We start from the raw sequence: 22,792 nt of genomic DNA on the forward strand, positions 1-22,792 counted from the left end.
TTGCATTCACGTTAACAAATCAAAATGAGAAATAATTTGTCATTTGATAGCAAAGGCAGCTCACTTTGCTGGTGACATCAGAGCCATCCCATCGGAAATCTTGCCGGTTTAGCCTAGGGGAGTTGCTTGTCTTCCTTTCAGGGAGGAAGAAGCCATGGACACCAGTGGCTAATGCTTGTGAAACCTTTAAAACTGTCCATGCTGTGGCCCTACCCCAGACTAGTAAGCAGAGTCCGGGGGACCCAGCAAGTTGCCCTTTCCCAAAGTCGTCCTGCTGATTCCAATTTGCCCCTGGGGATAAAAATGACAAACAGCAGGAACTTTGATCTTGACAACATGCAACCTCTTGAGTTTTTAGTAACTATCTCCATATCTTTCTCAATCTCTTTAAGGACAGCTTTTATAGGCAGAAAGTTTGAGGGCTCCCCCACCTCATCTCCACCCTTGACTTAGCTTTTACAATCCTTTTCCTTACTCAAAGTTAATCAGTCAATTGTAATTCTCTGGTTTCTGGCACTCTGCTTGGAGGCTAAATATGGATTGCTTTCACGTGAACCAGTGAAATGGGGGAGGGGGAGGCATCCATATTTACTTGGGTATATAAATGTCACAACTAACTCTAACCAGAAGCTAAAGCCTGTTTATGTCTGGCTAGCGATGACAGAAGAATTAACACCAGAATAGATTATTTCTGCCTGAATTCTTGAGAGGGAGGCAGAGGACCAGGAAGGGAGAAAAGGACAGAGGAGCATGCCTATGTAATGCTTAAACAGCGCTGCATTACAGCCATTTGGAAGATGGTAGGCTTAGCTAGACCTCTAATGACTTTTGATGACTTGGGTCTTCCGAAACTCTAAAAGTAAGAGTTGCTTTCATTTGTGAGAATAATTTTTATGTGATCATATTTAAAAGCAGGGGACTGTAAAGTTGCGAAGTTTCTCTGACAAAAGGCATTTGTTACGGCTCCCGAAAGTTTAGAAGCATCAGCATGAAGACTGGCGGCTCCCGGACACTTACAGGGTCTCTGACTCTGCTGCCTTATAGAATCAGCTAGTGATGTTAAGCACTCATTAGATTCCACTCGTGATGACTCACTTCCCTTCAAAGCCTCCAGGTAGATACACCCTACCTTTCCTCCTCTAGGAAGAGGAGCCAGAATCTAGTTCATTTAGGAAGATCCCTCCCCTCCCTTCCCACCACCACCACTGGCTTTTCAGGGTAGCTGTGCAGAAATACTGGTGTTTTTTAAAAATAAATAAATAAATAAGCACGAAGCATAACTCAGGGTGAGATGACGGTTAGGCAGCCCCAGCACCGTCACCGGGACCACCCAAGTTGTTTTATGAGTAAAATGACTATCATATCTGGGGCATCAAGATTTCCAAGAGACTCCAGCTGCCCCCCACCTCTGACTAGCTGCTTCCCCCGAACATCAGCATCCATGCCTCCTAGCAAGACCCCACACCGTGGGCACTAGCAGCCTGTCCTCTTATTTCAGAATCATAGGACTGTGGCTCTCTAGCTGTGGAACTAAAGTACTTGTTAAAAAAGGTGTATTCCTAAATCCTTTTTCTATAGGGTTTAAGTAAATTAGCCTAGAGTGGATCCCAAATATACATTTTGTAAGCAAAGGTTTCCCCACGTCTGATGCCACTGATATGAAAACACTACTAAAATGAACCACAGCCTTTGAGACGAAGTTTCCTCTATCCCATTTACACTGTAGCTTCCCACATAAAGGCGGGAGATAATACATTTACCAATGCTTTCTACCTAATGTCAAAAGATAAAAAGGCTGGGTTGTGTGGTTTAATTTTATTAAAACTAATAACATCTTGGTCAGTGCAAGGGCTTCAGGTCTGAAAATCTTCCTTCCTTGAACCGCTAGTATTTCTAACAGAAGCAATTGGTCACATCTAAAATGTAGAAGAAATCCCACAGTGAACTTAATATGCTGGTATAGTGTGTGGACCACCCAATAAACAGCAGTGTTAGCGGTTTAGAGATCTTCTGGATTCTTCATTTTTAGATGAGGAAACTGGAACGGGAAGGGGTATGGCTTACAAAGGAGCCTTCAGATAGCTGCAAGAGTATCTCCCTGGTGAGCTGCCTCCTCCTTTGACACCATGAACCTCCGTATATCATGGACCGTGTCTTAGAGTGTCCGCAATCTGTATGTGCTGAAGGAGAAATAACCGTATCTCCACCATGGAGCTGGGCTCCAGAAAAGTCCCTCCTAAGTACAAATCACTTTGGAACTGGGCGGTTGTCTTCAAACCATAGAGAATAAGATAAGCCCTCTGAGGTGAAGTGACACTCTTGAATTATAGCAGAGAAGCCTATGTCCCACCTGTGACGTTGTAAGGACGGCCATTTCCAAGAGAGATGTTTAAGTAACTATAAAGTTGAAGAGATCCAGGTTAAGAAAAAAAATAAGTCCTGGAAGAAAACAGGGAGTTATTCTTGTATGCTGACCTGATGTCTTGGCTATATAAAGTGAACTGGAAACAGCCCTACAAAGGACAGTTATGACCTAACTTTCTGATGTTGGGTTTAATTCCTGGAAACCTTCCCTCTTCCTGATTTATAGTCATCCAGACTAACAGGACTAAATGTTGTAGACTTTACAACTAGGTTACAACTCATTGGTGCTCAAGATGGGAATTACAGCATGAGAAGCTGGCTGGGGGTATGCATGTATAAAAGTAGATGTATGCTGTCATCAACATGTCTGAATGTATGTGAATGGCAATGGAAATCTGATTCCTCTGTCTCTATGTTTGGTGAGCCAACCTCCCAGCATTACCCCCCCCCTTCCAAAACCAAGGCAGTAGTTGTTTCTTGGCTTTTTCTTTGTAGATCAGCACTTGTCTTGTTCAACCACAGTCAGATTATAGGCTCAGTGCTCCAGGTAGGGTTTATCACACTCTAATATATGGTGTGTGGGATGCTGTTCTGTGCACACAGCACCAAAGAAGCAATAGAGGGTGATTTGGGAAGACCCCATTGTGTGGCATTTGGAAACCTAAGCTATGGCTAGCTATCACAGTCATGATTAATGATTTGGACTTGCATACATTCTTTCAATGTTATTACACAGCTCTGAATTGAAAATAAAAATAGACAAATGGCCCAGTGAATAACCCAGGTAAATAAAACCTACCAGACTCAAGAAGGCCCAGAACATGTTTTATTTATGCAGCAAGTCAGTAATTTGGGCTCCTAATTGTCAGGGACTCTAGAGAAAAGTATTTGAAATCAGAACCTGTTGTTACAAATTGGAATGTTCACACAATATTCACATAAACAGGCTATTGAAAAACAGCAACACTGGAAATTGCCACAGAACTTGGCATGCTCTCCAACCCAGCAAACATGACCAGCTTGGGTGGTCAGCTCCCCTGGATACCTGAATCTTGGACTATATTCTTTTCCCCTGCAGAGTGGAGGAGGTAGGACCCCTGGAACCACATGTCAGGGGAGGAGGACTGCTTTGTAACCTGTCCCTGCATCAGAAGGGAATCTCTCCTCCTCCGACTGCCCCACTTCACTTGGTTGGCCACCTGTCACCACCAGACAGTGATGGCAGTCACTGGAGATCAGAACAAGGTTCAGGGGCTCCCCAGTAGGCACTCTCCCCTAAGCTGCTTTCTCCCACCATGGCCTCTTGATTCTTTATCTCTTTGTTCCATTACACTGGCTGCCCTTGGAGAAGAAAAGCATAAAACTTTGTTTCTTTTAGGCGGCTTCAGCATCAGCAGCTCCAATAACTTTTGATAATGAAATGCAGAGACCATTAGGATGTGTCTGGCTTGCTTTATCCCCCCATCTCCGAGGCTCCTGGTGGAGCTGCTCTGTGTAATGGCAAATGCAAAAGAAGGCAGAGCAAATCCAAAAGGTGGATTAGCAGATGGTCTGTGCCTTCTCAGGCTTCTTCCCCTCGAAACAGAGAAAGCTCTTTGATGAAAACCTGCTTCAAAGTTTCTGGGTAGAAGGAACAAAGGGACTTGTAACAAACTAAGGAGAAAGAAACCTTTGGTCTTCCTGGGATAGGCAGTGTGGTGTGGGCTGGGAATGGACCCTGAAATCATGTTGGCCTAAAAATTTTTCCTCTGTCCAGGACCCTTATCCAAGAATCATAAGATGACATCAGAGATTCCAAAATTACAAAAAAAAAAAAAAAATGGAATAATTGCATGTAGCTATCAGACCATGAGAGGGTTAAATGAGAATATACACATAACCTGTGTACATTATACGGAGTACGTAGTGCTTTTCTTCATCTCTTTAGTTTTAGAAGACACATAAAATCTACCATCCATCATAGACAGTGATCAGAGTCAGTAAAACGGGCCCTCAGGGCTGACCAACTCCTGTAGTTGGAAGTTTTCCTGTGTCCCACCTGACCCCCAGTCAAGACAAATCTGTCACCCACCAGTCCCAGAGCCGCTTGGACCCAAGTAAACACACAGAGGCTTATATTAATTATAAACTGTATGGCCATTAGCTCTGACTTATTACTGACTAGCTCTTACACTTAAATTAACCCATAATACTTATTTATGTTTAGCCACATGGCTGGGTACCTTTTCTCAGTTCTGCCTTCACATCTTGCTTCCTCTGTGTCTGGCTGGTGACTCCTGACTCAGCCTTCCTCTTCCCAGAATTCTCCTTGTCTGCTTGCCCCACCTATACTTCCTGCCTGGCTACTGGCCAATCAGTGTTTTATTTATCAACCAATCAGACCAAAACATATTCACAGCATACAGAACATCACACAGCAAGCTCCCCTTTAGAAAGAATGTGATATACAGGTGCAGTAGGCTCTGGGCAACCTAAATAACTTCCTTCCACATTACAAAGCAGCAGAGCTACAGGATGATGTGAACATGCACGCTTTTCACATTGTTCCCATGGAAGTTTATTCATAAGGATGTTGATGACAGAATAGGAGCAGAAAGGAGACATTGATTCAAGTATCACGTGGCTACTTGCCTGCCAGAGCCTGCAAGGCACCCATGGGGCTCAGAAGCTGGTAGTCCTACAACACTCACCATCACTAAAGCTACAAATGGGAATTCAGTGTGCGGCCATTATGGACATCCATTATGAGCGTGTTGCTTATGATTCTTTACAGGGACGATGAAAATGGCTGTGTGTGAGTGTGTGTGTGTGTGTGTGTGTGTGTGTGTGTGTGTGTGTGTGATGAGTGTGTATGTGATACAGAGTGTATGTATGTGGAGAGGGTTCATGCCATCTCATGGGTGTGGAAATTGAGGATGACAACTTTGGAGAGTTAGGTTTTTACACAGGTTCCAAGGATTGAACTCAGGACAGCAGGCTTGCACTACAGGTACCTTTATCCATTGAGCCATCTCACCAGCCCTGAAAAAAATCCTCATTGTCAGGAACTAGGCATCACACAGGCCAGAAATGGAATATCTTCCTAATTAACAAGTGGGACCATAGCTCAACCCATCCCAACTTGTAAACTAATCCAGATGACTCTAGTTTTATTATCTCTACAAAACAACAGAAAGCTACCTACCCTGACCAAGAAGTGTAAACATCATTTTCCATATTCTCTCCCATCTTAAAAACATCAAGTCTAAGTGAGTATCAGTATCCCATTCCACAGATGAACAACTGAGGCCTAGGGTCCCAAAGTTCATTGTAAAGGAGGATTAGAAACCTCTGTGTGCTAATAAGCTATTGCTATCCAAAAACTTGCCCTCTCGTGAGCCATGACGTCCCTGTCTTCACAAAATGGCACAGTGCAGAGTGTTGGCCAACAGAGAGCTTCGAGGATACCTACTGGTGTCTGTGGCACGGCGAGGGTTAAGATGGTACAGTGAACATGATAATGGAGTGAGTCTTGAAGGCAGGAGGCAGATGCCCCAAATTCACCACCATTTCCTCTCAGCCGTGTGACATGGCGCCTGCTGTGTGTGTATCATCTTTAGGCCTCATTTCATGGCCTATTATTATTATCACAATCAATACTGTCAAACAGGTGAACCTACTTTCCTATTCTCGGGGCTCTAGGCAAATGTCAGCTATGATTCCAGTCTGATTCTTTTCAGTTGCAGTATTGACTTGCTCCTTGATCTTAGGAAACTCTCTCCTGACATGTTAGCCCTGCTCATCTGTAAGCAATAGCTGCTGATCCAGCATTTTAGTAATACCCTCCAGCAACCGTTTTCAACGCGTAGTGACCTAGAAATCTTGCGGGATTCTGTGAAAATAGATTTCTGGGCCCCAGGGATTATGACCAAGAACAGCTGGATGGAGCCTGCCAATAGTCAGTCTTTTGAAGGCCCCCATTGGATTTTGATATAACTTGGGCTATGAACACTTCAGAAAGAAAAAAAAAAAAAACTGCCATGTAAGCCCAGTGGACAAAGAACTATAATATCTGTGGATAAAGAAATTGACTCACAGGACTTTCTCTGTTGGTAACACAGGCAGCACCAAGCCCTTGACTCCTGATGTCTATGCTCTGTTCCTTTGACCAGAAGACTGACTCAAAGAGACACAACAGACTACTCTGGGCTTGAGTCTAGACTACACAGTAGAAGCTCCTGGCACCCCATGGGCATGCATGTGAGGTTAACTCAGTGTCATGGCCTTTTTTTTTCTTCTTCTTCTTTCTCCTGCAGACACATTTGCCAGCAAAGTAGCAGCCACCCAGGACCAGTACGCAGATGCCTCCATCGGCAACGTCACTGGAAGCAATGCTGTGAATGTCTTCCTGGGAATCGGCGTGGCCTGGTCCATTGCTGCCATCTACCATGCAGCCAACGGGGAACAGTTCAGAGTGTCACCTGGCACCCTAGCTTTCTCAGTCACGCTCTTCACCATTTTTGCATTCATCAACGTGGGGGTGCTGCTGTATCGGCGGAGGCCAGAAATAGGAGGTGAGCTGGGTGGGCCCCGGACTGCCAAGCTCCTCACATCCTGCCTGTTTGTGCTCCTGTGGCTCTTGTACATTTTCTTCTCCTCCCTGGAGGCCTACTGCCACATAAAAGGCTTCTAAAGGAACGATCAGATATAGTAAATTTATATATATACATATATATACATAAAAAAATTATGTATAATGAACAGAGGAAACTGACATTGGTCATGTTCACTTAACCTGCTGATGGAATCCAGCTTCAAGAGCATACTCTGTACTAGGGCGGAAGTCAGAAACCACCATCTCCCATTCCCGGGGCATCATCGTGTTGAACAAGGCGTGGAGGCAGGGCCATCTTGCATCTCAGCCTAGAAGGGCTGGACTCTCTCCAAGTTCATAAACGGTTGAGGCTTTTATTTGTTTTTCTTGTTTTGTTTTGTTCCCAGTGGGGTTGGGGAGGTGGCGGTTGGCGTTTGGTTTTACCTTGTTCCGTTTGGAGAGCCAGGATCCTACTTCTCTTTATGGGAAGCGGTGATCCACCCAAAGGTGAATGGATGTGGGATCGGTATGGACGTCATTACGATTCTCTCCTCACCTCCTCCAAACACTTTACACATTACTTTGGATTAAGGAAGGATCTGGGCATGGAAGAAGAAAGAAGCCACGTCTTTACTATGTTACCACATTTTCTGCTTATCTCCGAGATGTGAACAGAGGCGACCTGGCCTCAAGGAAGCAAAGCATGGGAACTGAAATGGAGCCAGGAAAAGCAATGGTTCTAGACGTAGCTAAGGAAATGGTGCCTGGCAGTCTTGTTCAACAGGCACAGGGATAACGTGCCTAGATTCCCAGGAACACACAGAACTCTTCATCCCTTAACCTCTTGAGCTCTGAACTGTGATTAGCAAGACCTTTATTCCTTCCAGCCCAGCTAATTCCCCAGGTATCCCATCCCAGACCTCCTCCTGCCCACCACCCAACCCCCTGCAAGCAGGAAGATTAATCCCATCCAAAAAAGAAAAAAAGAAAGAAAGAAAGAAATCTATTATCCTTTTGGTCACCACGTGTGTCCAGGTACCACGTTGCTGTTGCCTGGGATTTTTCCATCCGTTTTATTTTCCATGGCTTGCACAATCCTGTTCCAGTCATGACTGAACATTTGCCCTCCTTCATGTGCCTGTTTGGGAATGTTGTTGTGATCCCCATTACACAGTGCATGGACAAAAAAAAAAAAAAAACAAATAAAACAAAGAGTATCTGTATATAGTAGAGTATAGCAAATACCGTTCTCCCATTCAGCAACGTTGATTGGACATTGAAGACATAAGTGAGTTTTCCTTTCACCTGAGTTGTTACTTTTGAGTTGTTACTGAGTTTGAATACCAGTAGGGAAAAAAAAAAGAAAATGGCTTAATGTTCATGAATCTGCACGTTCATATCTAAGAAGCAATAATTGTCCATGTGAGGAGAGATTAAAGTTATTGAGAGGACCGCAGGAAAACTACAGAGATCTCCATGGGATTTTAGCCATGTAGAACGTATCAGAGGCCTCCAAGATTCACCCATCATTAATTCAGGCAGGCCAAAGAGAGAGGCTGGGGAGAAAAGTGGAACCTTTGGATGTGCCTGGACTTTGAGAGCCACTTTTTCCCACACTACCCCTCCCCCAAAGTATTTATTGCACATCTTCTCTGTCTGGCACAGAAGGTGGATAGTGCTACTTCGTTTTATTTTTGTATGTAGAAGGCCATTTTGAGCCCTGCTTCATTCACCTTCCAGACCCTGAATTCATTAGCAGCTCCCGAGTGGAAAGGAAACCAGGGTGACCAGTAGGCCCCTTAAAGTCCCCTGTGTGTGAAGCAAAGAGGAGATGAGTCAAAGGGACCGAGGCCTCCTCCCGAGAGGATTACACAGGGGATCGCTAACCCTTTGAAGCAAACAGCTCTTTCTATTCAAAAATACCAAAGAGCAAAGAAAAACCCAACATTCCAAAAGTTGTGATTCCACTAATGAGGGAAAATGGAATGGCTTCGCCCATCTTCTCAGAGACTTCTCTGAGACCTCCGTGGCCCTTTGCATTGATTCAAAGATACTTAAGTAAATGTTGCTGAGACCTCCTTTCTCTTCTTCCACTGTGATCGTAGCTGTCCATTATTTAATAAACATTTTAGTGACTGAGTGAATAGTTAGATACCTGTTACCCATTCAATAGGCCAGGTAATATACTACCTCCTGGTAGCTGAACAGTGACCAAGACAGCCCAGATTCCCGCCCTGAGGCGGTACATAGTGGATGGGATTCTTATTCAAATAGTAAGAGTTGACCTAACCATACTGAGAGGGTTTTATCTTGCAAGAGAAAAATAATTATGACTTCTTTTTCACACAATCACATTAAAATTGCACAACAAAAGCAGTTGACCAAATGCTCATGTTTTTTTCTTGAAAGAATGTAATGTTTAGCTTTGGAAAAGTACTCTTCAGCCTTGGCCAACTGGTAGGTTTGTTCATCTTCCTACTTTAGACCAGGCAGGGTAATCATGGTGGTGACCGAAATCACTGAGAAGACAGGGTTAACCTGTTTTTAATCTATGTGGCAATGATACCTTTCCATAACAAGATACCACAGCCTGCCAACATTGGTGACACCGGTGACCCTCGGTGATACATTCTAACCCATCTTGTTTTGATTTTTTTTAACTTCATTTTAGATTTTAAAAGTGGAAAGCTAGCCTAGAACTACTCAGTAAATACAGTCCAAGGATATACATGATTAAAACATTAGAAAGGTTTTGCACTGTTTTGTTTTGTTTTGTTTGTTTGTTTGTTTTACATTCCATCTTTGGAATGTCAATTATCCTGGAGTGAATTTTCACAGAGAACTTCCCAAGAAATTCTTGCTGTTGGTCAGTTTCAAGTTCAAGTTTTTTGGTTTGTTTGCCTGTTCAGTCTTCATGCTGTAGGGAAAATATGATTCTGGATGTTCAGGGTTGTTAATTATTATGTGTAAAATGATTTCATCTTATTTGTTTGATTATTTTATTTTGTGTGTATTGTGCACAGCTGTAGGAGGACAGGCACTCACAGTGCTGTTCCTTAAAATTGGTACACATTATTGACACGGAAAAAAAATAATAAAGTTTCTAATTGTTTGTGATTTCATCACCAGCGGCACAGCAGAGTCTGTTCTGTGGAATGCCTCCCCTCATGATCACCTACTCCATTCTCCATTGTTTGTTTTTATGTTCTGAAGAAATAAAGACCAAAAAGGTATCATTGTGCACGTGGTATCCTCATCCATGGGAAAGGAGACAGCCAGAATTCAGGGTTGAGCAAACATTAGCTCTTTGGTCATGCAGTGTTCTCATTTAAATGTCCCAAGAGTGGCACATGGGGTCTGAGTATCTGTCTGTCCTGTGATGCTGTGGCCAAGATTGGATGTGCCTTGTTTCCACTGCTTTCTCACCTTTTAGTTTAACTCTATCTTCTTGCTTTCTGCACCCAAGAACATGGACTCAAACTATGAATGGTCAGGCAACTTTCAGCACACATCACGGTATACGAAATCATGTAGTCCATCACAATGGTTATTGGAAGAACAGTTACTTCCCAAGGGACAAGCAGATTGCCCACTTAGTATTATGTATTGTATTTCTTCTTGCTCCCAGTACAGCTTATGTGTTATGTTATTAATTTCTGGCTCTATGAATTGTATAAATTATTGACTTTCCTGTCTCATACAATCAAAAGAGCACAGAAGAGGTGATATCAGACATAGAATAGGAATTGTGGGAAAAAAAATAGTGCCCTCTTACCATGGTAGATTCTCAACAGACAGTAGGTACATAAAAATGATACTCTGTTCATCTGATCATCTTAAAGATTCCCACAGAATCTTTCATCACAGCTTTGTGTGGGCACGTGTGGCACATTTTCAAGGTGGAAGGAAATAAGGTACAATTTAAACACTCTTCTTGAGTCAAAGAATCGATACGCCTCCTGAATATTGATCTTTAATTTCATATCAAATTGGCAGCCAGTGTTTACTTCTTGAACAAAGAGCCAAGTGAGTACTATAGTGAGGATCCTTGACCATTTAGTAGACTTGAGCCAAATTCTCTGGCTGATTAACTCTCAAGTGCTTAGGAGCAAACGTCCATTTGTTGACAGACAGTGATCCAGGGCTTTCAACCAGGAAGCTTTCAGAGAACCTTGCTCTCTATAGTAAAAGTGCACTAAGTTTTTGTGGCTGTTGCTTCTCAAATATAAGATGATAGCCTAAACATGCTGTCTGAAACAAGCCTGAGGGATGGACAGGTAGCTCCTCGCATCTCACGAGCGTCCCCTCCTCAAGAAGTGATCTCCACACAAAAAGAACGCATTGTTTCGATCATCCTTTGCACACCAGACTTCCTCATTAGAAACACCATGCTTTCACATTTCTGGGCTTAAGCTCTCAAAAGAAAATGAGAGGGGCCAGTTTGCTCTCACATCTGAAAGCTTTGTCAAAGAAATTAGAGCCCCCCCCCCGTAGATGTAACCAACCGTCTTATTAAATAAGAAACACAGAGCCGATTCAGAGAAGAAAGCCAAGAGGTCAGAACTAAGAGCCTTACCCTTCCTGCTTCAGCTATCCTGCTTCAGCCAAGAGAGCTCTCCGAAAAAGAGAGGCCTACTTCCTGTGTGTATGTCTTTAAATAGTCTAGATGTTCTGCCTTCTCATTGGTTGTAAACTAAACACGTGACTGCCTTGTCATTGCCTGTATGTACCGCCCTCCAGGTCCTTAAAGGCGTGCGCCACCACCGCCACGCACTTGCTATGGCTCTATAACTCTGACCCCCAGGCAACTTTATTTATTAACATACAATTAAAATCACATTTCAGTACAAGTAAAATACCACCACACCCCCCCCCTTTTTCTAAAGCAACTCAGCTTCAAGAAGACGTCTTTCATTTTCCTTCTGAGTTGAAAATGTGGTATCCATCTCTTGATTTTGATTTTCCTTTTCTGATCTTGGGAAACTATACCCAGAGCAAGTCGTGGCTGTACCTTTATGAGTTTAAGAATGTGTGGCCATTTCCCCATCGACAATATATGTACATCCTAACTTACAACTATCATCTAGTATGCTCTATAAGAATCATGCCTCTTGAGCAAGGAATTCTAACCATTGGCAAAAACTAGAAAGTGATGTGACTACCAGGTTGGCAAATAAGTGGTGTGTCACAGAAAAGAGACTGCGAAAACCACATTTATCTTACTGAGGACATGTGTTCTTGTGAATAGATTCATTAATGTTTGTTCGTGTCTCCCTACATATTTTATTTGATTTCTTTTGTAATGGACTGGGGATTTTGCTATTCTTTTCAAACACTATTATTGCCATATCCATTGTTTTCACACAGGCCCGCACATTTCAAAGTTTGGGTAGTCCTGATGGTACTGTATCACCAGGGATACTGTGGAAAAGCAACGTAACTGAAATAGTCAGGTGTTTCATTTTTAATACTTAACCAGGCCTTGGATAACAATTTCCCAAAGCAGAGAATGCCCTTCCCGCAGAAGGGCCAACCACTGAGAGGGAGAATTCCTAAGAGAGGCAGGGGGTGCTTTTGTTGTCCACTCCATAGGGAATGGTAAGTATCCAGCTTGCTGTGACTTTGCCTCAGCCTGCCAAGGTGTCCAAACAGATGCACTCAAGAATCTCTAGATTTTCAATTTTGTCAAAGGTTCTCTGATTCCACTGCCTCAAGGGACATGTACACATCATGAGTTATTTTGATGTACTTAACTTTTAGCGAAGTCACTTCATAGTGCAGCCTTTCCTTCCCATATTGCCCCACTTCGGTCATTCTTCATCGGCCACTCTTAGTGCACTCAATAAACGTGACACCTGCTGTTAACCGCTCAGCAATAGGGGAAGGCTCATGCTACAAGGAACTGCTTGGGAATTTTTCTTCCTAGAGCGAACTTGTCATAGAAAATCAACTAGGATGACTTTCCACACAGACAACAGATTTTAGAACAAAGTGTAGTATCTCCACAAATGCTTGGGGTGTGTGGTACCCTAGAGGTACATGCTAATTCACTAATGTCTTTGGGGGTCATATTTATCATGCCCAGTGTCCATCTCATGGCCTAGTCTATCAATATCTTTAAGTACAGAGTGGGAAAGAACAGTAAGACATATGTCCCCAAACCCCATGAAGAGGTTTCTCTAAAGGTGTCATACGTAAACACAGAAAAATAGATATGACTCTAAGAACTATGAGAGGCTTGAGTGTTTCACTGGCTACTGTGTTTCGGGTAGGCAATGTGTAGGAAAACTCACATTAATGACCAAATAGACTAAGAAAGAAATGACCAAACTTCAGGGTTACTGGATCTGCTTTAATAGTTAATGCCCAGAGCCCATCCCTAATAATTTGTGTGCTACAAAGACAAGTATACTCTGCCAAATCTAAAAATGTACTGGAGGCAGGGAAAGCTGATTATTGGGATGACTATATAGCCCTCTCTACCGGCACTCCTTGGCAGTTAGTGTACAATGTGCAGAACTGCTTCTTAGACTCTCTTGCAAACATGTAGTACAGGAGATCAGTTTTGCAAAAAGGAGATCTTTTCTAAAAGTGTGGTTGTTCATTTGCAATGTCCCACATCCATTGTGAAGATCATCATCCTGAGTTTTCTTTCCAAACAAGAGAACTACCCCTATGTATTAAATGTATTCAATTAAACCAGATATGGAACTGCTTCACAAAATATTTCACTGAAGAAATAAACTAGGTAGTACTTCGATGATATGAATCATATGACTGTAATGGTTCCTTTTGTGAAAAAAAAAATGAGACTCTTTGTGAATCTTTCTCTACATTGCTAAATTCATTTTAGCAAACATTAGACTTGAAAAATATCCTAAAGAAAAATCTTAGGAGTTTTTTCAACTGCATTGCAATAATGCTCATAGAATCAAGTTGTATGGTTAAGAAAATGATATGAATTAGCTATACTTTGACAAGATTATATTTTTTAAATGAAGTAGTTTGGCACAAAGAACATGTGTTAAGTAGGATTTCATCACGTATTACCCTTATTTAAGATATTTGAATGTCATTAACCTTAAGTAAGAAAGATTCCCAGTTTCCTGAGACAACTGCGTAATTTAAACTCATTCTCCTGTTTGACATGAAAATCAAAGCTGGGCATATACAGTTTTTGGCTTGGACAACTAAAGAAAAGTATGCTTTTGGCATACTTTCCATGTCATTGAATTATTTTATGGAATACATTAGAGCTGTGCAGATGTCTCATAAAAATATTTTTCAAGAATTTCCTTCCATTTTTAAATGTATAATGCTTTTAAATTACTCCACTTGGTAACATAATACTTCACCCCTTTTAAAAGATGACTTCATTTTGATATTGTTACTACCATTTCAGGACTAATTATAATGTTGAATCGATATACGGGATGGGATTTTAAACTTGAGTCTAGCCCCTGTGACCACAAGGTCCAGGCAGATTTACCAGTACTTAAATGTTTCTGATGGACCAGCGTTCTTGGGTGTAACTAATGTGAATGTTGCATTTAGTCTTTTTTCTACCAAAGGTTTGCATTTTAACTGGTGCGGAAACCAAGTTCAGAGTATCTGGATTACTAGCTGCAAGATTCTTTTTCTTGAAATGGGACATTGTTTCAACACTGGCTCTCCTCTATCCTATTTCTCCCACACCATACAGCTACGGACATTAAAGACAAAAATAAGTTTCCCATGTCCAGTAACTGGAACTGCATTCTACATATCTAGGGTTGCCCAGAAATCCATGTCAACTTAGTTTCTTTCAAATCGTATCTCTGTCATAAATGGAGCAAAGCTGTTCTTAAAGGTGTACCTTCCAAGTTGTTTGAGAACTGTTCGGAATAACAAGGATTCTTCCCAAAACAGATGTAAAAATCTTTTTTAAAAAAAGAAGAAATTCATCTTTATTTCTTTTATTTAGCCAGCATTTCAGATAGGAAGCCTTTAGGGTTGATTTGGTTCTGTCTGCTTTTTTGAATGAGTGTCAAAAACAGCTCTTGAAAAGAAAAAAAATTCTGGTCAAGGCCAAATTCTGGAAGTTAATAGGATGGGATTTTATATTTTCCCTTGAGAGATGGTACCAAGCAGCCAGGCAACCATGTATCAGTTAATACTTTCTAGAAATGTATTTGGGCATGTTGGGAGATACAGAGGAGGGGTCTCACCCAATCTGTCCATAGATATTTTATCACCCAGCCTGTGGATCTTTCACTAGCTCTGGTTAAGGTTAGACAGCCACAACAGAGCCAACCCCCTCCCCCCAACTTTCATGTCTGCTGATTGTTTTGTCTCTGCCATTTCTCCCCCAAAATCCTACTAGCCCAGCCAACCAGTTGCCCATGAGACTTCTCAAGCGGTCCTCTCAGGGCAAGGCATGGAGCTGAACGGGTGCAAAGCCTTTGGAAATCATTTACAATTGTTATCATTAAGCCCTCAAAAAATGTTTGTCTTTGAAACTCCAAGAACAGAGTTTCTGCCGTCATCAGTATCTTACAGGAACTTGGACTCCAGCGGTCATGTCATTGGTCAAATGAAAAGAAAAATTGCTTTATTACTGCTTAGGATTCCTTTCACGCTGCTTCAGAGCTTCCGCTGATCAATATATCAGCTTTCACAGCCAGTAGTATTCTGTCTTTACCTCAAATTTAGAGTTGTTTCATTTAAAAAAAAAATCAGAATTATTTTGGGTCTCTTTAAAGGCATGACAAAATATTTAGTAATTTTTCAAAACCAAAACAGAAGGAAGGAAGGGTCTGCAGGGGCTGCTGGGTTAGAGATGATGACAGGGTTTTCATTGGGCTGTCTTGATGTTTTGCCCTTCTTGGTAACTTTATATCTACCCTGTTCCCAATGGAATGTTCTCCATACTCAGTCTATAAGAGGATACAGAAAGAGCGTTGGTCTCCACTTTCTGTCTTTTTAAATCCTCCCAGGGAAAGAGAACAGCTATTTCAGAGCGTATAATGTAGGGGGCAGGGGAATGCCAAGTACTTCACTGGTTAAACCAGAAGCTTTGAACGGAAGCACACGTCATTTTCAGTGTCTCTAAATTAATACTGTGCCCACTAAACAGCTGTCATAAAATGGGTGGAGCTAGATCAATATCAAATGAGTGATTTCAGATTGACAAGGGATCAGATAAAAGTCAAGCCAGAGAGGCATAAAAATGAGCCAGTTTAACAAAGCCTCCATCCACAATCACTCACTGACTATCCACTCAGTTCAAACTTTTAGTTTTTTAGTCTAGCCAGTGGAGCCGTTTCAAAATCAGACTTTGTGTTTTTGACACTAACTCATAAACTTCAAGCATTTGTTTTGATAAAATGTTATATTAAGTATCATAAGGTAAGGTGAAGAATTAAAGGCAGGATGATTTAAGACAATTAACACTGGCCCTGGATTTAATCAGATTCCAATTACAGCCTTCTAATTAAATTAACCTATCATTTTGGTCTAAGGATATTTTATGAATGTGAGATTATTTAACGGGGTCGTTCTGAAACTGATCAAAGAACTTCCCTTTAATAAAAATAGAAGTAATGATTTTCTTAATTTTCACTTTCTGTCTTTCACCATCAAGATGAATGGGTTCGGACTCCACTAGCGCATTCTAGAGTCTTCTATGAGCCAATCACCATGTGAGACTGGGCTGTTAGTTAGCATTTCAAGTTGTGGAAAGCTTGTTCTTGTCATCATTTGCTTTGTCGTTATCGAAGTTCTTTCTACTAACTACCAACATTGAACGTCCTTGATGTGGTGGCTTCTGGCTCCTCTCTGAGCTAAAACTGCATTCTTCATCAATTGACAGCATCTAGAGAACAAGACCTTAGCTCCTCTCTGGGTCTTCATTTCAATGCCCAGTCATCATCAGAGAAGAGACTCAAAGGCTTTCTCTTTTGGAAAGGTAGCTAGATCTGTTTCAGAAAGTTATGAATCTTCAGATCCCTCTGGCTTTGAATCTTCTCATTGCTACATGAGGGATGGATGATGACATCATGTCGTTGTGTTCCAGAACACATCAAGCCCCCCTGTGGTCAGTAGCTTCCTGTTTCCTTCCTCTGGTAGGCATGGGCTAAAGATGCTTCACATTGCCAATCAGTTGCTCCTCCTTGTGCTCAATTAACAGAACAAGTGCCAAGCCAATTGAGCCACATACATCTGGGAGGAACTTACCAATTTATTTGAAAATAATTACTTGTACACTGCTGGGCGGAGGGAATGGGAAGTTTCCTCCATTTGAAGAAGCATCTAAAAGGTTGGAATGGATTTCAACTCATTGACCTTCTGAAGGCCAAATCCATTCTTCTTCTAAGGGTGACCTTTAAGTTTTCACAGTGTCTCACAGCAATTCCCCTTTTGTTTTGCATTCGTTAAGCTCCCCAACAGATAGGAGAAAGAGATTTGTCAGCACTGTTTTCTACTAAACTATATGAAATTATAAACAAGCTGCTCAGTGGCCAGCAGCCCACCCCATCCAAGTTTATTTAAAGGTACAAGGATTCTATAGGAAAATGGGAAAAAAAAAAAAAAAAGGATACCATTTGCTACAGATTCAATTGTCTGTTAAATACCCTCTTTGTTATGGAGAAATGACTACTCCAAAAGATTTCACAGAAAGACTTCTTAAATCATAACCATAGCAATTACCTGGACTGCCACAGCCACAATGCTTCCTTGGTGATCTGAAATGGAACATAAAACACAGAAAAAGCATGTAGACATTTTCACAAGGAAAGGAAGGGAAAAAAATAATAACAGAGCTCTGCTTATGTAAACAAAGAATATTTCCGTGGAATGAATGTAAGCTTTCTCTTGAAGGAATCCCAATTGGAATGTCTTAAGAAATGACAAAACTATTTCAACATCAGTGGGAGTAATGAGTCCCAGCTTTATTAGTCCTGAGCCACAAAGCCAAATTTGTGAGGGGGAAGGAAGGAGGTAACCAAACATGACTGACACATCGCAACATATAAAGTGGCTTTGTGAGCCTCAGCGTAGAGAGGAGAAATTTAAATGGGTAATATTTTTGTTCCAAGTATAATCATTTCTGTGACTGCTGCGTGGGGATAAAAATACCCTTCCTTTTCTCATTATAGATTTCCATCCAGAGCTGCCGTTCAGTTGCAGCAAATGCATCAGATTTTTAAATTGCAACTATTCTGTCACATCAAATTTGACCTCTATTTCACTTTTGATTAAGAAATAGTAAAGTGAAAAAAAAAATAGGGTTTCATCTTTGTAAAAATAAATATGCACCGTAGGTATTTTCTGCTGGTGACTGCCTTAAGCAATCCTGGTTGTGCTGTCAATCAAAGGGAAGCCTTTGCTCAAGGAAGAGAAACCCCTTTCTCCAACAAACTCAGCCTTCCTTCCATTCACACAAATGCCTGTCAATCTTCCTCAACCCCTGCCAGAGCCACACCCCTCAAGCTAACCCAGGTCTTCCAGCCAAGCAAATTGCAATCTCTAATTCTGCCTGCTGACTGGCTTGTCCCCCTTAACTCACGCTCACCTGAAAGCCCAGAATGTCCCTTGAAACCTTCCCTCTGTTCAATCTTTTCCAGAAGCTCTTGGGATTAGCAAACTTTCACACGGATTTCACTAAGAAAACATCAACAACTCATTTGTTTGTGCTCAGCCAAGAAACTGTGAACAAATTTAGTCACAGCGTTAATTACCCTGAAGTGATAAGGTGACTGTCACCTAAGTGGCGGAAGAGAATTGTAATGTTATTACGAAAATAACATTATATGAAGAAAGAGTGTAGACTTTTCTAGAAATGGACTTTCAGGGCATCACGCTTAATAACATAGAAAATTATATGGGAAGGCCAGAGCGTAGAACATGGGTTAGAATTATATTTTATGGACACGTTTATTGTATATGCTGATATATGCTTGACTTTCTAAACCTAAAAACGGTCTATAATTAAACCAACACCCATGGAATCTAGCCCTTGCTACTTGATGAGCTTCTGGAGAGAAAATTCAGTATTGATCTTCCCATCCCACATGGAAAAGCTTTGATGTAAGAGTGCAATTACGGTGACAAGGGTAACTATATAAAGACTTTTAGAATAAGCAACTACAGCGATTCTTAAGTTTGGTCCGCAGCCAAGCCGCATCAGCAAGGACTTAGGAAACCTGTGAAATATGCAAATCAGCTGCTCCCACTTGAGACCCCAGCCCTCTATAAATCAGAAATGCCAGGAGTAGGCGCCGCACTGTGGGTTTTAACAAGCTCTTTGGATCGTTCTAATGCATGCTGCAGTTCAAAACCATCGATCCGCACAGTGCTCTGCATGGCTAAGGATGATCAATGTCACCCCTTCTTTAACTCTGCTCCCCCAGAAAGAAGCTTAAAGGCTTAAATGGCAGCCTTCCTCTCGGCACAATAGACTCAGACATGTGGGTTAAAAGTCCATAATTCAGACTTAGAATTAATTCAATTTGAAGGAAAACTAACTTCACAGTGGCTTCTTGTTTTTTTCTTCTTTTCTTTCTATCTTTTTTTAAATGGGACTCCAGGAATCCTCTCTTCCCTGAGTCTTTCTTTTAAAATACACTTGTGCATGTACTTTACCTGACCACCCCACAGTCCAGAAAACAACTAAGGAACCGTTTCTCATGGTTGGTTCCCTGTGTTATCCTGCATGGGAAACTATTTTGTAGAGGTCCTGCATCCTGCTGAACGAATGTCTTCTGGTTTGAGGAGTGGGGGTCTACTGAGATACAGTGACTACTGGTTAGAGTTTGGGAAGCTGATTCAAGATAAACCCACGGGGCTCATAAGGCTTGGAAACAAAAGGCACCATAGGCATCACCCTAGGTCTCCCCTGGGGTCGACTTCCAAGGCTCTCTTGCTGGCATTGGAGCACTGAATATTCAGGTCACTTAGCAGACAAGAATGTCTTAAAAAGCTAGGCTAAGATATTGAGTTATGTGAGTATGTGTGGACACGTGTCTGTCCGTCCTCTAAAATCTAACCTGAAACCCTTGAGTACTTAAAATACCTGTGTGTGTTTGTCCTTGCTTTGGAGCCAGAAAAACAATTCAGGAATCCGTGTGCCTCTACTGTTGCTGGTCAAAACGGAGCGCTGATTGTCCATTTGCGCTGGTGGGGGCGGGGGGATGCTTTCCCGATGAAGCCCTCTCTCTTGTCCTATACCTCTCAAACAGACCTGACTACTTATAGCCCCAGTTCCAGCACAGCCCACTTGGTCTCAATCATCATCCTCGCATCTCCACTTACATATTTTTTACTCAAAATCAAAGCCTCTCTGGGAAGTCACATCACCACAGCAGGCCATTGCCATGATGGGATATAATATTCACAGCTCAAGGCCTAAGTCAGATTCCACACAGTCGCCTCAAATATGTCACTAAGATCCAAAGCCTTGATATTTTTTTTCTGACCTTTGAAAGTCACCTTGGAAGCCTCCACAGTGGAAACTTCCAAGGTGAAATTGCCACGCATCTCTCCTCGGTCCACAATCCACGCACTGTGTAATTTGCTTCGATCCCGAGGCCTTGAAATAAACCTGGATTTGAATCGCAAAAGAGCAGGGAAACAGTTGGATAATGAAAGACTCTTATTGCGTAGAACATCAAAAAGGCTCGGACATGAGAAGATGGCAGATGATTGTTTTAGAACCATAAGCAGATTTGCCTGTGAGTACCGTTCCCAGTGATAGTCACAGGTTAATGGGACAACACAAGTCTCCTCCCCAAAAGCCATATTAACCACCGCTGGCACAACTGTTACTGTAACTGGACTTCGCGGGGTTTATTTGTAGAGTACAAAGCTCACACCAATGAGACGTCTCCTTCATGGCTCTCTAAACAAGGGCCAGGAAAGGAAATGGCTATTGTACATGTGGACAGAACATGGCCTTACCACGGGCAGTATTCCATGGAACAGGCAAGAGGGTCGAGATCTCCAGTGGGAAACTAATTCACAATTGTCTCATGCCTCTAGTGGCTGCTGGTGGCCATTCTTCACCACTGAACAAAGTTGGTGGATGATTTAAGGGTAAACTGAATTCATCCTGAGCCATTGTAACAGGCAATCCCTATAGAAAAAGTTGGCACGTCCTCATGCCTGAAAGCTTCTCTGGAAAAGAGATGAGCACAAACAAGTCCCCCACCCCGACCCCACAGGCTAAAGGGTAAAGAGCAATGTGTACAGATGTACTCCCAGTGTAAGGGAGCCCTCACAAATAACCTTTGGAGGCAAGAGCAAGAGAAGGGAAAGACAGACAAAATTAGAGGCAATCTTAGCATGAGTGAGTGTACACAATCCTCACATTCCTCCAGCTCAACCTGGAGATCGCCCATGTCTAAGACTGTGTTTTCAATAACTTCATCACACTTGGTATCTCCTGAATGGTGGTTTGGTGGTGATAATCGTGAGGGAAGCTTAGCTGAATCTTTCAGCTTTGAACCTCTCAGGCCAACAAAGGAAATCTACAAAGATTGCCGTTTTCAGCTCACAACACATACATAAAGGTGTGCACCTCCTATGTTAGTCATTCTGTGGGGAAACACAATGTATAACAATCAGAAACTTTCCAGTGTATTCCTTCAGTATTTTAGAGATAAAATTCGGCGGGGAAAGGAAAGGTAACATGCCCAAGATTGCTAACTGTGTTAAAATTATGGTCATCAGAATTATGATCATCAGAAGTACTGTTAGAAATACTTGTGTAAAATACCTACAGCAATGGATCAATACTATTTGAATTTAACTGTCAATTTGTGCTCATTAAATATTTTTATATCTGTGGTGTTCTATGATCCTGAAATAGTGACCACACACCTGATAGGACTGGGAAAGAAAATGGCCTCATTGAAATGTTAGAAGCGGAGAAAGTTATTTATCGTCTTCTGCCAAAGAAAATTGTTTAATGATCTGTAAAATGTAGATTAACTTCTTGTATTATGAATGTGATTGTAAGAAATGCTCACTCCATCACTTATCTTTTGAAAATGAATCTTTTTGTGTTTCTCATGACTAAGGGAAATATTTTAAGCCGATGTAATACACAGAAGTCTAAGAAAAAGAAAGCTACATTTGGATTTGAAAATCCAGTGGCACATTTATCAGTCTTTTCCTCAAATTCGGACATCACACTAGGTTGCATTTGGAGACCTTAAACACACCAACACTGATGACAGCTCTTGTTTCACAGAGAAAGCATTAAAACATTTCTCTTCAAGAACATTGAGTGGACAGAAATTGCTGTCTAATTTTCTCACCCAACCACCCCATACTCGTTGACTCAGAGGCCTACCAATGTTGCACAGAGAGTTAATAGACTGTGTACGCCAATTTAATCTGTGCAGTTAGCAAGAACTAGCCATTAAACTATATATTTAAATGTTTTGTAAATAAACTTTTGATTACTACAGTTTTGTTCAAACTTCTGTCTTTTAAAATAATTAGACTTGATTTGAATTTTTTAAATAATCTGTTATATTAGATGTTGCGTTATTGACTGTGATTCAATGTACACTCAGCCATATTCCTGTGGGAAATATCAGTCCTATTGACTCTCTTGGCATGAGCCAGAAGCTCTTAGTTTCTCTAAGGACTTTAAGTATAAAGAAAAAAAATAAAAATAAAAATGAAATGCTAGTGAAGAAATAAGAAGCCTATTGTATAAAATGTATTTTTAAAAATCTTAAGATTCCTGTGATTTACACTGCCTGTTAATCTAGTCTCTTTGTGGAATAACCACAGCATATTCGTTAAAACAGAAACACCAAATATTTGTGATCTTTGTATAGCACCTTGTTATAATATGTGATTTCA

At 41.5% G+C, this 22,792-nt stretch overlaps 1 protein-coding gene across 6 annotated transcripts in view; it reads left to right on the forward strand.

Moving 5' to 3' along the window:
• The window catches only part of Slc8a1 (solute carrier family 8 member A1), a 332,595-nt gene that overhangs the window by 292,057 nt on the left and 17,746 nt on the right, over positions 1 to 22,792 (forward strand). For 5 of the 6 annotated variants that reach the window (XM_059248257.1, XM_059248260.1, XM_059248259.1 and 2 more), the window contains one exon: positions 6,660 to 8,322. In XM_059248257.1, coding sequence (XP_059104240.1) covers positions 6,660 to 7,036 — 377 coding nt within the window. In that variant the 3' untranslated portion in view covers positions 7,037 to 8,322. Of the gene's footprint in view, positions 1 to 6,659; positions 8,323 to 22,792 lie in introns of those variants that run through there. The other variant, XM_059248261.1, reaches the window with a different exon arrangement.

Source organism: Peromyscus eremicus, chromosome 22 (genome assembly GCF_949786415.1).
Source record: "Peromyscus eremicus chromosome 22, PerEre_H2_v1, whole genome shotgun sequence".
Classification (NCBI taxonomy): Eukaryota; Metazoa; Chordata; class Mammalia; order Rodentia; family Cricetidae; genus Peromyscus; species Peromyscus eremicus.